This window comes from Chenopodium album, chromosome 12, assembly GCF_948465745.1.
Source record: "Chenopodium album chromosome 12, dcCheAlbu1.1, whole genome shotgun sequence".
In the NCBI taxonomy this organism is placed as follows: domain Eukaryota; kingdom Viridiplantae; phylum Streptophyta; class Magnoliopsida; order Caryophyllales; family Amaranthaceae; genus Chenopodium; species Chenopodium album.
Genome location: NC_137845.1, coordinates 8,684,796 through 8,699,431, shown reverse-complemented (window position 1 = coordinate 8,699,431; position 14,636 = coordinate 8,684,796). Strand labels below are relative to the sequence as shown.

At 36.0% G+C, this 14,636-nt stretch overlaps 2 protein-coding genes and 1 non-coding gene across 3 annotated transcripts; 1 reads left to right on the top strand and 2 right to left on the bottom strand.

Annotated features, from left to right (window-relative positions):
- Window positions 1-2,438: 2,438 nt before the first annotated feature.
- LOC145570792 (uncharacterized) lies at window positions 2,439-3,206 on the bottom strand. Its single transcript, XM_081629931.1, has one exon. The coding sequence runs from the start codon at window positions 3,204-3,206 to the stop codon at window positions 2,439-2,441; it is 768 nt and encodes a 255-aa protein (XP_081486057.1).
- A 2,669-nt stretch (window positions 3,207-5,875) lies between these two features.
- On the top strand, window positions 5,876-7,612 carry LOC145570791 (uncharacterized). The gene has a single exon (XM_081629929.1). The coding sequence runs from the start codon at window positions 5,876-5,878 to the stop codon at window positions 7,610-7,612; it is 1,737 nt and encodes a 578-aa protein (XP_081486055.1).
- LOC145573286 (small nucleolar RNA R71) lies at window positions 6,191-6,297 on the bottom strand. Its single transcript, XR_014097335.1, has one exon. It is a non-coding gene; the product is annotated as a small nucleolar RNA R71 (small nucleolar RNA).
- Window positions 7,613-14,636: the final 7,024 nt, after the last annotated feature.

The window sequence follows — 14,636 nt, the reverse complement described above, 5'->3', positions numbered from 1 at the left end:
TATAAGTTTTTTTTTATTTTTTTTTTAAAAAAAAATTGCTACAATTGAAAATGTGCAATTTTATATAGCTACCATTGAAAATTTTCCTTAATAAAAAAAATGTAAAAGAAAGTAAAAGTGATCAACAAAAAACCATTTTTAATTTCATCACCACAATGAAATTGTCCTACCCAACAATCAAGTTTATTTCATCATCTTCTTCTTCTATATTAAATCATTAACAAAGCTAATCAAGTTTTTTTTACCCAACAATCAAGTATCAACTATGGAGGTTGAGGCAAATACAAATTGGTGATCAAATGGATGTATAATAATGACCAAACTAAGTTTTGAAACAAATGAAAACATGCATCTTATATTAGGGATTGTCGACCTATATATATTATTGATTTACCACGCTAAACTAATAATAAAGGTCACCAATTAGTGTAAAAAAAGGAAAACAAATAACAAATAACAAATTATGTGTTATAGTGTAAATTAAATATCTAGGTGGGTTGATTATAGATATTTTATTAATCTATTTGTATTGCAAAAGTTTTTTAAAATCATTAAGTAATTAGTCAAATGCATTAATAGTCAACGGTGTAGATTAAAGATTATAATGACTACCAATTTATTATAATCATTGCAAAAGTATTCTCTAATTTAACTTACTAATGGTTCTCAAAAAAAAAAAAAAAAAAAAAAAGAAAACTTACTAATGATTTGTCGGTATTGTTCGATTGCAAGATGAAGAGGCGTCTCCTTTATATTGTTGGTTACAAGAACCAGTTCAGGACGTCGTTCCAGCAACAATTTAGCAATCTCATCCCTTAAATAGAGAAGTGCAACATGTAACGGCGTGTTACCATCTCCATTTGTGACCTCTGCCTGGTTAAGATCATGTTCAAGGAGCAGCTTGAAACACTCGGTGTTGCCCACCTCTGCGGCAACATGAAGAGGGGTGTTTCCTTCATTGTTTTTCCTAGCACGAGCGAGGTCTGGACAGTGCTTCGCCAACAATGTAGCTACCTCATTCTTGCCTTTGATAAGCGCAAGGTGCAAGGGCGTGTTGCCGTCTTTGTTCTGTATACTCGGGCCAATACCCACCGGCGTCAACACCGTAGCCTCCTGTTGGTATTCCTTACCGCATCATGAAGAGGGGTTTCCCTGAAATAGTCCTGCTGCTTAATCAGCTCATCAATTACTGCTCTTGGCAATAACTCCCCGCCCTTAAAAACTTTTTCTATGAATTCATTTTTCCTATTCTGGATTGCTAAGTGAAGGATATTACGTTTCACTTATGCCACTTTCTATTTCATTGTGTCGTTCTTCCTGGACGAAGCTTACCAGGTCGCCATTTTTGACGGCATTAACAAGCTTTTCATCCATTCCCTCCATGTCTCGCGAATTTCCCTTCTCTCTCTTTTTTTAAAAAAATAAAAATAAAAATAAAAATAAAAATAAACTAAATCAATTGCTGAAATGAATAATGATCGGGTTGTTATTTTATTTTTTTTTATTTTTTTTTTAATAGAATGTGAGTTTAGAATTTTGACTAGCATTCTTAATTGGGTTCTTATTATATACTTCGCATAATATGCTTTACTTTACTACATACTACGGAGTAGGTCGATTTCTTAGCTTTCTCATATTCCTTACGTAATGAGTTAGATTTTTTATTTTATTTTATTTTTATTTATTTTTTTTTCAGGGTATTGTAATGAGTAAGATTTACTTCCTATTGCATGTAAACTTATCATACTCTACATTTCAATTTTGTTAACGTATTACTCTATCGGTTTTGTATTAATCGCAACAATTTCTTTTTATGTCCATTTTGTATTAACTGCAACAATCTTATATTTGAAAAGAACCCACCACTATTTTATAATTTATCTCTCCCACTAACCTCATTTTAAGATCTTTAAAAATAAAACCTCTGTTGGAAATAAGAAAGCAAAACCCCTTATATATCTTTGGGAACTCTCTCATTCAAATAAAACAGATAACTAATAGCCTTTATATAGGCAGAAAACTAATACTAATAAGCCTAATCTTAAGCTAACAACTTCCTAACTAGTGCCAAAAATATAGGAAACATGAATAAGTTAGTGGGCAATCATGTACCACGATTTACTCCACTACACTTTACAAACTTACTAGTTCTAACTACAATACTACCAAACTGCTACTATTATTTAGGATAATAACTAACCATTAACAATTGACTAATTTAATTAATAACTATTAACATTTTGAAGCATCTTTTCTTAACACACTCCCTTGCTTCAAAATTTGTAAATATTGAAGCACGTCTCTTCAAATTCGTGATGCACGTCTCACCACCTTCAATTTTTTATTTTTTATTTTTACTTGTTGATGCACTTCTCACCAACTCTACTCTTTGGATAATTGGAGCACTTCTCTCCATGGTGCACTTCTCACCCACAACTCTAAAATAAATTCTCTTCCACGGCCACCTGTGCCATGGTCTCTTGCTCTTCATTTTTGGACTTACAATTTCTTGCCATATGCCCAAACTTTTGACAATTAAAACACTTAGGTTTTCCTTTATGCCAACAATCTTTTTCTTCGTGACCAATTTTGTGACAAATGTTGCATTGGAGAGTCTTGCCTTTCCCCTTTTGATAAGGAGACCTTGTTGGAAATGCCTTTTCGCTCTTGTTTTCATCATTTTCGTTTCTCATGGACCTCCTTTGATCCACCGCATGTAGTGAATTGATCAATTCCGAAACTGTCAACTTTGAAAAATCTTTAGTATCTTCAATTGAAGAAAGTTTAGTTTCATACCTTTTCGGAAGACTAACAAGAAGTTTGTCCACCACTCTTTGATTGTCAAATTCTCCACCAAGTAATTTGATTTTATTTGAGATGGACATTAGCCGACTCCCGTATTCCTTGACACCTTCACTACCTTTCATCCCCATCATTTCAAACTCTCTTTTAAGGTTCAAAATTTGCATGAGTTTAGTTTGATGGTTTCCTTCATACTCTTCCTTAATTTTTTCCCATGCTTCTTTAGGAGTATCACAACCCATAATAGTTTTGAATATTTCTTCCGACACCGCCAAATGTAGACACGAGAGTGCCTTTGCAATTTTTGCCATATCCTCATCATATTTTTTGGTTTGGGCTATGGTTGGATTTTGTGAAAGAGGAATTGGATACACATCACTCTCAATTGCTTCCCATAAACTCATGGCTTTCAAATATGATTTCATTTTGATAGCCCATGTACTATAATTATCCCCTTTGAATGTGGGAATGGAAAGTGAAAAGTTGTTTAGGGTAGATATTAGAACTCTCACAATTTTTTAACCTCATAAGCCCTAAGAATCAAATGGCTCTGATACCAATTTGTTGGAAATAAGAAAGCACCCTTTATATATCTTTGGGAACTCTCTCATTCAAATAAAACAGATAACTAATAGCCTTTATATAGGCAGAAAACTAATACTAATAAGCCTAATCTTAAGCTAACAACTTCCTAACTAGTGCCAAAAATATAGGAAACATGAATAAGTTAGTGGGCAATCATGTACCACAATTTACTCCACTACACTTTACAAACTTACTAGTTCTAACTATAATACTACCAAACTGCTACTATTATTTAGGATAATAACTAACCATTAACAATTGACTAATTTAATTAATAACTATTAACATTTTGAAGCATCTTTTCTTAACAACCTCTCTTTAAGAAATACTCCATATGTTATTATTTGTCTTTCAAAGCTACCAACCTCACTTATACTATTTTTTTTTTATTATTATTTTTCTCTCCTACCAACAATACTTTATATTATTAAAAATCCTCTTTTGAACCCCACTCTATAAATTTTCTTAAACTTTATAAATACTCTATTATTGCAATTAATATGAAATGGAGGAAGTATATATTTTCTTCCTTTTATACCTTTCGGATTTGCTTTTGCTTGGCTCGTCAACCTTTCACCACTTTAAAAATTCGTTGCTACCAAAACAATTATTGAATATTTCTATACGATGGTCACGTTTCTGTAAAATTTTAAATTTTAAAAATTTTTAATATTCTTTGCCGCCAAAATAGTTCAGAACTAGTTTAGTTTTTTTTTTTTTTTTAGTTCCATGTCATCTCAGCTCATGCACATTTGATATAGTCATGTCAAGAAAGTGAAAACATTACTATTGGATTGTAATTGCATGTTGAGATTTAAGTTTGATGTAATGTTGTAGTGGAAGATGTCAATCAAGTAGTTTAGAACGAATTTATACTATAATTAACTAGATAGAATGTGAAAGCTGGAAAATAGTTAATAAAAATCTAAATATTGCCGCAATAACAGGTGATGGTCAGTTAAAATAATTTGTCAATTATTAGGGTCTGATAACACGATATTATACATGATTTATATGTGATATTTGGTCATATTTTATTGTATTTTCTTCATTTTCCTAATCTTTTAGAGCTATTATTCTTCCTATTTCGATATTACTCTTCTCGGTTTGTTTGTTTTTTGTTTTTATAGGAATAGGGATCGATTTGCGTGGAATTCAACTTGGACGCAAGATATTCTTCATATGGAGCGTTTTTAGCATCTACGAAGCATCATGGCAGCCTAGTCCGCAGCTTGATTGCGGTTTACTATGACCTACCACAGCTTACCTGCGGCGCACTTCACAAAGGAGCAAGAATTCAAGATCGGCAGCCTACACCGCAACAATACCGCGGTTCGCGACCTTGTACCGCAGCCCAGTTGCGGCCTCTTCATTTCCAACGAAATTAGCCCTATTTTAGGGATTTTAGGAGTCCTAATCCTAAGAAAAGACTACTACTATTTTCCTAGCATACAAATAGGTTTTAGATAGTCTTTTATCTATCACTTTTACATACATTATTTTAGAGCTTTTGGTATTACGTTCTTCATTATTACTTTCAAGATTCAAGTTTTCATATTTAATTCCAATTCCAAGTATTGATTTATCTTCCTTATTCTCTTTAAATTTTATTGTTATTATGTTTTCTTTAATTAATTGTCTTGTTATTTCTATTATTATGCGTGAGTAGTTTAATAATTTAGGTTTAGGTTGAACCCTAATATGGATTGATGTGTTATTTGATTCCCAATTTAATTAATTCATAATTTCTCCTTGTTAGGGTTGGTTTTATTATCAATTATAAACTAGAAATAGTATTATTGAATGTGATTAGGTTTACAACGAAAGTTGATTCTTAATTGATTTTAGAACCCTAATTAAAAGTAAGAGCTTTTATGCATGAAAATAGCTAATTGTTCTTGCTAGGGCTTATAGGATGCCGTTTCAATGTCTTTAATATGTATGATTCCATGAAAATAGGTATGATTGCATGTTAGGGAAGCTATTAGTTGATCGAAAGAAACTCTTAGTATTGTTTTAGGGAGCACCTGTCCTGTGGAATATTTATTGATTTAATTAAGGGAAAGGGATTGTTCTATTGCATTGTTTCATATTAGTGGGGATACTTGATCTTAGATGTTTTTAGTTCTTGATTAATTCCGTATTATTATTATTATTATTATTATTATTATTATTATTTTATTAGTTACTATTGTTTTAGTATATATTTCTCAACTTTGATTGGTTACTTGCTTAGTATTGATTTGAGTCTGTTTAATTAGTTAGTCCTTAGTATCTTGGGATTCGACCCCTACTTGCTCAACTACATAGTAGAGTTAGTTTAGTTATTTTTGTTAGGTACGCGACACGCCTATCAAATTTTGGCGTCGTTGCCGGGGACTAACGGTTTTACACTAGTTATTTGTGATTCGTTTTTACTAAGCTTTATCTATTGCTTTGGCTATTGTCTCTTGTGTTTTTTATTTCTTTGCTTTTAGTTCTTTGTTGCATGGAAACTCGACGTTCAGGGTCAGACGATTTAATTCCATTTGATTCTGAAATTGAAGCAACTGCAAGGAGACGAGGAGGTAGAAGAAGAAGGAGAAATCAAAACCATAGAAACATTGATAGTTTCTTGGAGAAGTGCGATACTATGAAACTAAATGGTGTTACAGATGATGCTATTAGACTTCGCCTTTTTCCTTTCTCATTACGGGATAGGGAGAAGGAATGGTTGAGAGATGAAGGTACCGGATCTTTTGACACATGGGACAAACTGGTGAAAGCTTTTCTAGTCAATTTCTTAGGACAGGAAAAGACTGCAAGGTTGAGAAATGAGCTATCTACTTTCGCGCAGTCAGATGATGAGTCCTTATATGAAGCATGGAGGAGATTCAAGAGATTACAGAGACAATGCCCTCGCCATGGTATTCCTGAATGGATGTTGATTCAAACCTTTTACAATGATTTAACTCATGAGTTCCGAATCTATATTGATGCTGCGTCTGGGGGTTCTCTCTTGACTAAGAACCCAACTGAGGCAAATGAGCTAATTGAGAAGATGGCGGCAAATGATAATTACCATCCAGGAGGACGACGCAATGTTAAAAATGGAGGTATGCATGATGTTGATGCTCTAACCCTTTTAACTAGTTCTATGCAGGCATTGACAAGCAAATTTGACAAGTTCCAAGCGGCATCTTCTGGCTCATCTGCTGAAACTTGTCAAATGTGTAATGTACAAGGTCACATTGCACCTGATTGTCCACAAAATTCACATGAGATGTCGATCGAGGAAGCCAATGCATTCTACACTTCAAATCCCAAAAGGCCATATGATCCTCATTCAAACACATATAATGAAGGTTGGAAACATCATCCAAATTTCTCTTACAAGAATACCCAAGCTCAACAAAATCCACCTCCACCACCACCTCGAAACAACAATTATAATGCACCACCTGGTTTCCAAGCAAGACCACCTCTAGTCCAACAACCTATGCAACCACCTCCACAAAAATCCAACCTTGAGTTGATGATGGAGAACTTCGTTACCACAACGAACAACAACATCCAACAACTACAAGCTCAGAACAAGCTCATGGAAAATCAAATAAGTCAACTTGCTCATCAAATTGGCCAATCTTTGAAGACTCCGGGCACTTTTCCGGGTCAAACAGAGCAACCACCAAAGGGGCATATGAATGCTGTGACTTTGAGGAGTGGAAAGAAGTTGGAAGATCCTCCCATAAAGGAGCCATCAAAGGAGCTTGTTGAAGAGGTAGTCAATAAAGAGAAGGTGGTCAATGGTAGCGCGATCGAGGAAGAGCCAAAGGCATCAACTCCACCACCACTTGTTCCATATGTGCCAACAGTTCCTTTCCCACAAAGGTTGGCTCAAGCTAAGTTAGAGAAAAAGTATGGAAAATTTCTTGATATTCTAAAAAAGCTTCACATCAACATTCCATTCTTAGATGCAATATCCGAGATGCCATCTTATGCAAAATTTTTAAAGGATATGCTCTCTAACAAGAAGAAGCTACAGGAGAATGCTACAGTCGCGTTGAATGCAGAGTGTAGTGCAATTTTGCAAAATACACTTCCTAAGAAACTAGGCGATCCAGGTAGCTACTCCATTCCAGTGAAGCTTGGGGATTTACAGATTAACAAGGCACTATGTGATCTTGGTGCAAGCGTGATCTCATGCCGCTCTCTATTTGCAAGAAACTTCAAATGGGTGAACTAAAGCCTACACGCATGTCTCTACAACTTGCAGATAGATCGGTTAAATTTCCCTTGGGTATACTTAAAGATGTTCCTCTTCGTGTGGGAAAATTCTTTATTCCATGTGACTTTGTTGTGATGGAGATGGAAGAGGATGCACATATCACCATTATTCTTGGTAGACCATTCTTAGCCACTGTAGGTGCAATCATTGATATGAAGAATGGTAGAATCACTTTTGAGGTGGGCGACGAGAAAATGGAATATTCACTCTTGAATGCTATGGGAACTCCTTCCATAGGGGAGACTATTTGTCAAGTGGATGTCCTAGATGACTTAGAACGTGAACAACTTCCCTTGACTAAAACAGATGATGCACTTGAAACGGTGTTGGTGGGGAATGCCAATGAGGAAGATTGGGAAACAAGGGAGTACACACGGCTACTTGAAGAAGGAAAAGCCAATCCAACCGCCGTTCTAGTGAAGGAAGTCCTTATTGCATCAAGTGTTGGGGAGAGTACTACGCCTCCCGAGGTAGAGTTGAAACCACTTCCCTCTACTCTTAAATATGCATATCTTGGTCCTAATAATACATATCCTGTTATTGTTAATGCTGAGCTTAATGACACGAAATTAGAGCAACTGCTCACTGTTTTGAGAAAATATAAAAGTGTTATTGGGTACACCATTGATGATATTAAGGTTATTAATCCTTCATTTTGTATGCATAAGATAATTCTTGAGGACGATCATACCTCCTCCAGAGAACCTCAAAGACGACTTAATCCAAATATGATGGAGGTAGTTAAAAAAGAGGTTCTTAAATTGCTTGCTGCAGGAATAATCTACCCTATCTCAGATAGTAAGTGGGTTAGCCTTGTACAAGTAGTTCCAAAAAAAGGGGGTATGACCGTTGTCAAGAATGATTAGGGTGAGCCAATCGCTACCAAAACTGTTACAGGTTGGCGAATGTGTATTGATTATAGGAGGTTGAATAAGGCCACCCGTAAGGACCATTTTCCCCTCCCCTTTATTGATCAGATGCTTGAACGTTTGACTAAGCATTCCTTTTTCTGCTACTTGGACGGATATTCTGGTTTCTTTCAAATTCCCATTCGTCCATGTGATCAGGAAAAGACCACTTTCACATGTCCCTATGGCACCTTCGCCTATCGAAGAATGCCATTTGGCTTATGTAATGCTCCAGCCACGTTCCAACGTTGTATGATGGCAATTTTCTCAGGTCTTATTGAAAATTCAAATGGAAGTTTTTATGGATGACTTTTCTGTCTATGGAACATCTTTTGATGTATGTCTTGAAAATTTGGAAAAGGTGCTCCATAATGTAAGGAAGTCAATTTAATTTTAAACTGGGAAAAATGTCATTTTATGGTACAACAAGGAGTTGTTCTAGGCCATGTTGTATCACATAAGGGTATTGAGGTTGATAAAGCAAAGATAGAGGTCATTGAGCGCCCACCCCCTCCGAATTCTGTAAAAGGAGTTTGGAGTTTTCTTGGTTATGCATGATTTTATAGACGATTTATTAAGGATTTTTCGAAAATCGCCCGACCTCTAACTAAGCTTTTAGCCAAAGATGCCCCATTTGTATTTACTGATGCTTGCCTTGAAGCTTTTAACAGTTTAAAGGAAGCTTTGATCTCTGCCCCTATTATGTAACCCCCAGATTGGACCCTACCATTTGAGATTATGTGTGATGCCAGTGACTATGCGGCCGGAGCCGTCTTGGGGCAACGAAAGGATAGAAAACTTCATGCTATTTATTACTCTAGTAAAACTCTTGATGCTGCTCAAATGAATCATGACACAATTGAAAAAGAGATGCTAGCAGTAATTTATGCAATAGACAAATTTCACTCCTATCTTGTTGGTTCGAAGTTGATAATTCACACAGATCACGCTGCATTGAAATATTTGATGACTAAAAGCCATGCCAAGCCGTGTTTGATTCGATGGGTCCTTCAATTGCAAGATTATGACATCGAGATAAGGGACACGGAGGGGACTGAGAATGTCGTCGCAGACCATCTTTCTCGCATCCTCCTCGATAAGGGGGATGGGGATGACCTCCCCATTGATGATTCTTTCCCCGATGAACATTTATTAGCACTTTCTCAAATTGAATCACCTTGGTATGCTGATTTAGCTAATTTCTTGTCCACAGGTGTATTGCCTCATGGCTACTCGTCTCAACAAAAGAAGAAATTCTTTTACGAGGCCAAGCGACATTTTTGGGACGACCCATTCCTTTACAGGCTATGTGCAGATGCTATGATTAGACGATGCGTCCCAGAAGTTGAGGTAAGCAACATTATTTCACATTGCCATGACTTACCTTGTGGTGGACATGCAGGTCCTACAAAAACGGCCGCGAAGATTTTACAATGTGGTTTCTATTGGCCAACTTTGTTCAAGGATGTGTACTCATATGCCAAGGCTTGTGATCGTTGTCAGCGGATCGGCAACATTTCAAAGAAGAACGAGATGCCACTCAACAACATACTCGAGGTCGAGTTATTTGACGTGTGGGGGATAGATTTCATGGGACCATTCCCTTTTTCTAATGGAAATCGATACATTTTAGTGGTCGTTGACTATGTCTTAAAGTGGGTTGAAGCAATTGTTACTCCAACCAATGATGCTCGTGTGTTAAGCAAGTTTTTCAAAAAAATTATTTTCCCTCGTTTTGGTTTACCACGTGTGTTGATTAGTGACAGGGGAACACACTTCTTGGAGCATCGATTTGAAGCAATCTTGAAAAAGTATGGAGTGCAACATAGGATCGGTATTGGTTATCACCTACAGACTAGTGGTCAAGTCGAGGTGTCAAACCGTGAAATCAAATCTATCTTAGAAAAAACTATTGCAAGGACAAGAAAAGATTGGTCGATGAAAATTGATGATGCATTATGGGCGTATCGAACGACATTCAAAATGCCAATTGGTACGACCCCATATCGATTGGTGTATGGTAAGGCTTGCCATCTTCCCGTTGAGCTAGAGCACCGAGCGTATTGGGCTATCAAGAGCCTAAATTTTGATGCTAAAGCAGCAGGCGAGAAAAGATTGCTACAACTTAACGAGTTGGATGAACTTCGGATGGAAGCTTATGAAAACTCAAAGTTGTACAAGGAGAGAACAAAGAAATGGCATGATAAGCATATATTAAGGCGAGAGTTTTGCGAAGGAGAGTTGGTCCTGTTGTATAATTCTCGTTTGAAATTGTTCCCTGGGAAACTCCGATCAAGATGGTCTGGTCCATTTCAAGTACGAAAGGTTTTCCCCTATGGTTCAGTTGAAATTTGGAGTGAAGCTACTGGTTCTTTTAAGGTTAATGGACAACGTCTTAAGCACTATCGAGAAGGCGAACCCGTTGAAGGAAAAGCGGTTTTTACCCTTTCCGATCCTCACTCAAATTGAATAAAAAGGTGGTCAAGCTAGATGACCTTAAGCTAGCGCTTTTGGGAGGCAACCCAATTTTTTTTATATAGCTTATTTATTTAGTTTTCTTTTAATCTTTTACCTAGTTGTTTTAGTATATGCTTTACTAGTATTTGCTAGAATTCTAGGATTAAGGTTTTCCTTTTATTTATTTATTTATTTTTATTTTTATTACTCCTTAGTTGTTATTATTTTTTATAGTAGTTTTTCTTGTATTTTAGTGTCTTTGTCCTTTTGCTTTTGTTTTTTTCTCTCACTACTAAAATTCGGCTAAATTGCGACTGTCTCTAACGGTCGTAAAAATAGCAAAAACGGTCGCAAAAAGTGATTGCGACCGTCAACGGTCGTAATGTGATAGTCGTTATTCACGTGGTTGCAAAAACTCAAAATTGCGACTGGTTGACGGTCGCAATTTATTTGCGACCGTTTCCGTAATTTTCAACGACCGTTACATTAACGGTCGTAATTTATAATATTTGCGACTGGTATAGTAACGGTCGCATAAATGTTCATTTGCGACGGCCTAAAGCGGTCACTAAAATTTGAAAAAAAAATAAAAAATAAATCTAAAACAAACGAAACCAAAATCCAGAAATCAATGCAAACAAAAAATAAAAATAAATCAAATTCAAGCAAAAACAAACCACAAAATCTAAATTACAAGCAGAAACCACAAAAATCAATTAATAAAATGAAACCCAGCAGAAAATAAATCAAATTTACAAGCAAAAAACCGCAAATATAAAAAAAAAATCAAAAAAATTACCAAAAATCATAGACAAATTCAAAATGGAAATTAACAAAAATCAAACCGATAAAAATGAAGAACAATTCGACCTAAAATATCAACGTACGTTTGTATTTCAAAAAAAAAAAAAAAAAAAAAATCAACATACGTTTAAAAAAAATAAAACCAAAATTAACGAAAAAGCACCAAACCCAGAATGAAGAACAATTCAACCAAAAAATCGACCAAAAATGAAATCCAAGAAATTCGGCCAAGAAATTGAATAAAAAAAGAATTAAAACCCACATAAATTGAAAAAAACCAAACATAAACAAAAAATTAAACCCACATAAATAATATCACAAATATTATACCCACATTCAAATTCGAACAAGTATCAAAATCACATAAATAAAATCGAATGAACTAAAACCCATATAAATTAAATCGCAAAGAAAATTAAATGGGCATAAATTACACCGAATTCGACAAAAAAATCGAACAAAAAACGAATTACACCCACAAAAATCGAAAATAAATAAAAACAAACAAAATTTCAAGAAAAAACAACATACCTTTTACAATATTTCTTCCTCTTTGGGTTTATATGGTCAAATTTGACCATGAAAACTCCAGATCTGGAATTTTTATGGTCGAATTTGACCATTAACACCATAAATTGTTTATAGCTCGATGAATAACGCAAAATCCGTTTGTTGCTCGGTGAATAACACAAGAAAAGAAGAAAATTAGGGTGAGGAGGATAGACGGGCTAGCAATATCAAAGAGAAGGAGCAGAAGAGAAGGAAAGAGAAGAGAGAGAAAGGAAAGAGGAGAAGAGAGAGTATACGTGAGAACAGAGAGAATAGAAAGAGGAGAGAGAAAAGAGAGAAGCGACGTGAGAAGAGAGAATTAGGGTTAAGTTAGCTGACCACCCTTTTATACCCTTATTTAATTAAAAAAAAGTTCTTATTACGACCGCTTTTAGCGGTCGCAAATTTGCGACCGGCAAATCTGGGTTATTTATATTTTGAATTATTTTACACGCTTTTTTTATTTTTAAAAAAAGTTAAAATACTTTTGCGACGGTTTTGTAGCTAAATGACGGTCGCAGAACGGTCGCAAATCTGCGACCGCTTTGAAAATGGTCGCAAATCTGCGACCGCTTTGAAAACGGTCGCAAATTTCATAAATTGCGACCGTTTTAATGACGGTCGTAGAAAAACGGTCGCAATTTGACCGAATTTTAGTAGTGTCTAGGATTTTCGTTTCTACAGATTAGTAGTAGTCTTAGTGCTTTTTTTTTTCTTTGTATTATTTTGGTAAGTTAGGTAGAACCTATATATTACCATAGTGTAGTCTGTAGTGTTATCGTTCTTACTTCCCTCCCCTGCAATTAAGCTCTTTTTACTTCTTTTCTTTGCTGCTAACAACTAACGTGTGATTGCAGGAGGAAGAAGCACACATAGTGGAGGCTAAAGTGCGACATTCCAGACTACTCCGTAGCCGGGTCACGGTATACCCACCTTTGCCGCAGTCATGCCGCGGTTTATCTCACTCCCGTATATTAAGAAGCAAGTCAAGCAACAATAACAGTTTACTCCGCAACCGAACCGCGGGTAACACCAAAATACCGCAATTAAGCTGCGGAGTGCACTGTTATTCACATCAGTTTTGATTTCTTTTCTCAATATAATTCCAAAAAAAAAAAGAGATAAATAAAAAGAAAAGGGAGTAGAAGCATAATCGCAAAGCAAGAAGGAAACTTACAAGGTCAACGAATTCCTTTGACCTCCGCCTTGTTCTTGATTGGAAATCGAACTACTGGGTTCGAAATTTTCTGCAATTCTGGCTGTTATTCGTGCCGATTCTCGATTCGACTCGCCATTCCTTAGTCATCTCATATTTAGGCGACTCTGGTGGTTTTCTTGCTCGATTTTGTGGCAGATCGAAGGTAAAAATCACAGCAGGTATATAGAACTCAATCCTCTATTTTGACCGAATGTTTCTCGACCTTTATCCCTTGTTATTGCTGGAAATTTAGGCGGAAACTCCTAGGTATTTTTGACTAAATTTGTTGTACTCATTGGATTGATTATATTGAGTTCGGTTGCCTTTAATTCCCGACTTTCTTGATTGCAATTTGGGCTTGTATATCCGTGCTTAAGGTTGTGGATTATAATTTGTTTCTCTGCGTGAGACTAAGATTTTCTAATGGCACGCACTTCAAGTGTTCGACAAAAGAACGACATTAATAACTCCACTCTTAAGGCAAAGCAGCCTCTTATAAAGAAAGGTTCATCATCCAAGCGAAATTCATCCGTCTCTAATGGAAAGAAAGCAACGTCGCCAATCACTAGAGCCAAGAACAATGAAGCCGTCAATTACTTTGACATTGATTTTAATGGGGATGCAGAGTATAAGGAGAAATATGAGCAACTATTTAAGCGAGGAGTCGTTGCTACACGCTATGGTGACCTTGATACTTTGACAACCTTACACATTGAGGATGATATTCGTTGGCTTTTCAATAATGTCAGGATGGGCAACCTTCTCATGACTAAGTTCCCAACATCACAGAGAGCAACCTTGGAATTCTTAAGCTCCCTAAAAGTCCAATTATTCCCAAACCCATCAAGTGGCGAGACTAAGATCACTTTTCGGCTATTCAACAATGATCATACTTGGAATTTGGATAATCTTAATTTGGCTCTTGGATTACAGGGTGGTGGCTCGAGAATGACCCCAATAAGATGGGATGTAGATGACCTTTGGCGGATCCTCGTTGGTGAAGGCACATATGATTCCAAGAAGAGTTCTATTACGTCCGTCCGCCACCCTGCACTACGTTATACTC

Excerpts from the sequence above, each read along its gene's own strand:
- LOC145570792 (XM_081629931.1), bottom strand. The coding sequence starts at position 3,206 with ATGAGTTTATGGGAAGCAATTGAGAGTGATGTGTATCCAATTCCTCTT.
- LOC145570791 (XM_081629929.1), top strand. The coding sequence starts at position 5,876 with ATGGAAACTCGACGTTCAGGGTCAGACGATTTAATTCCATTTGATTCT.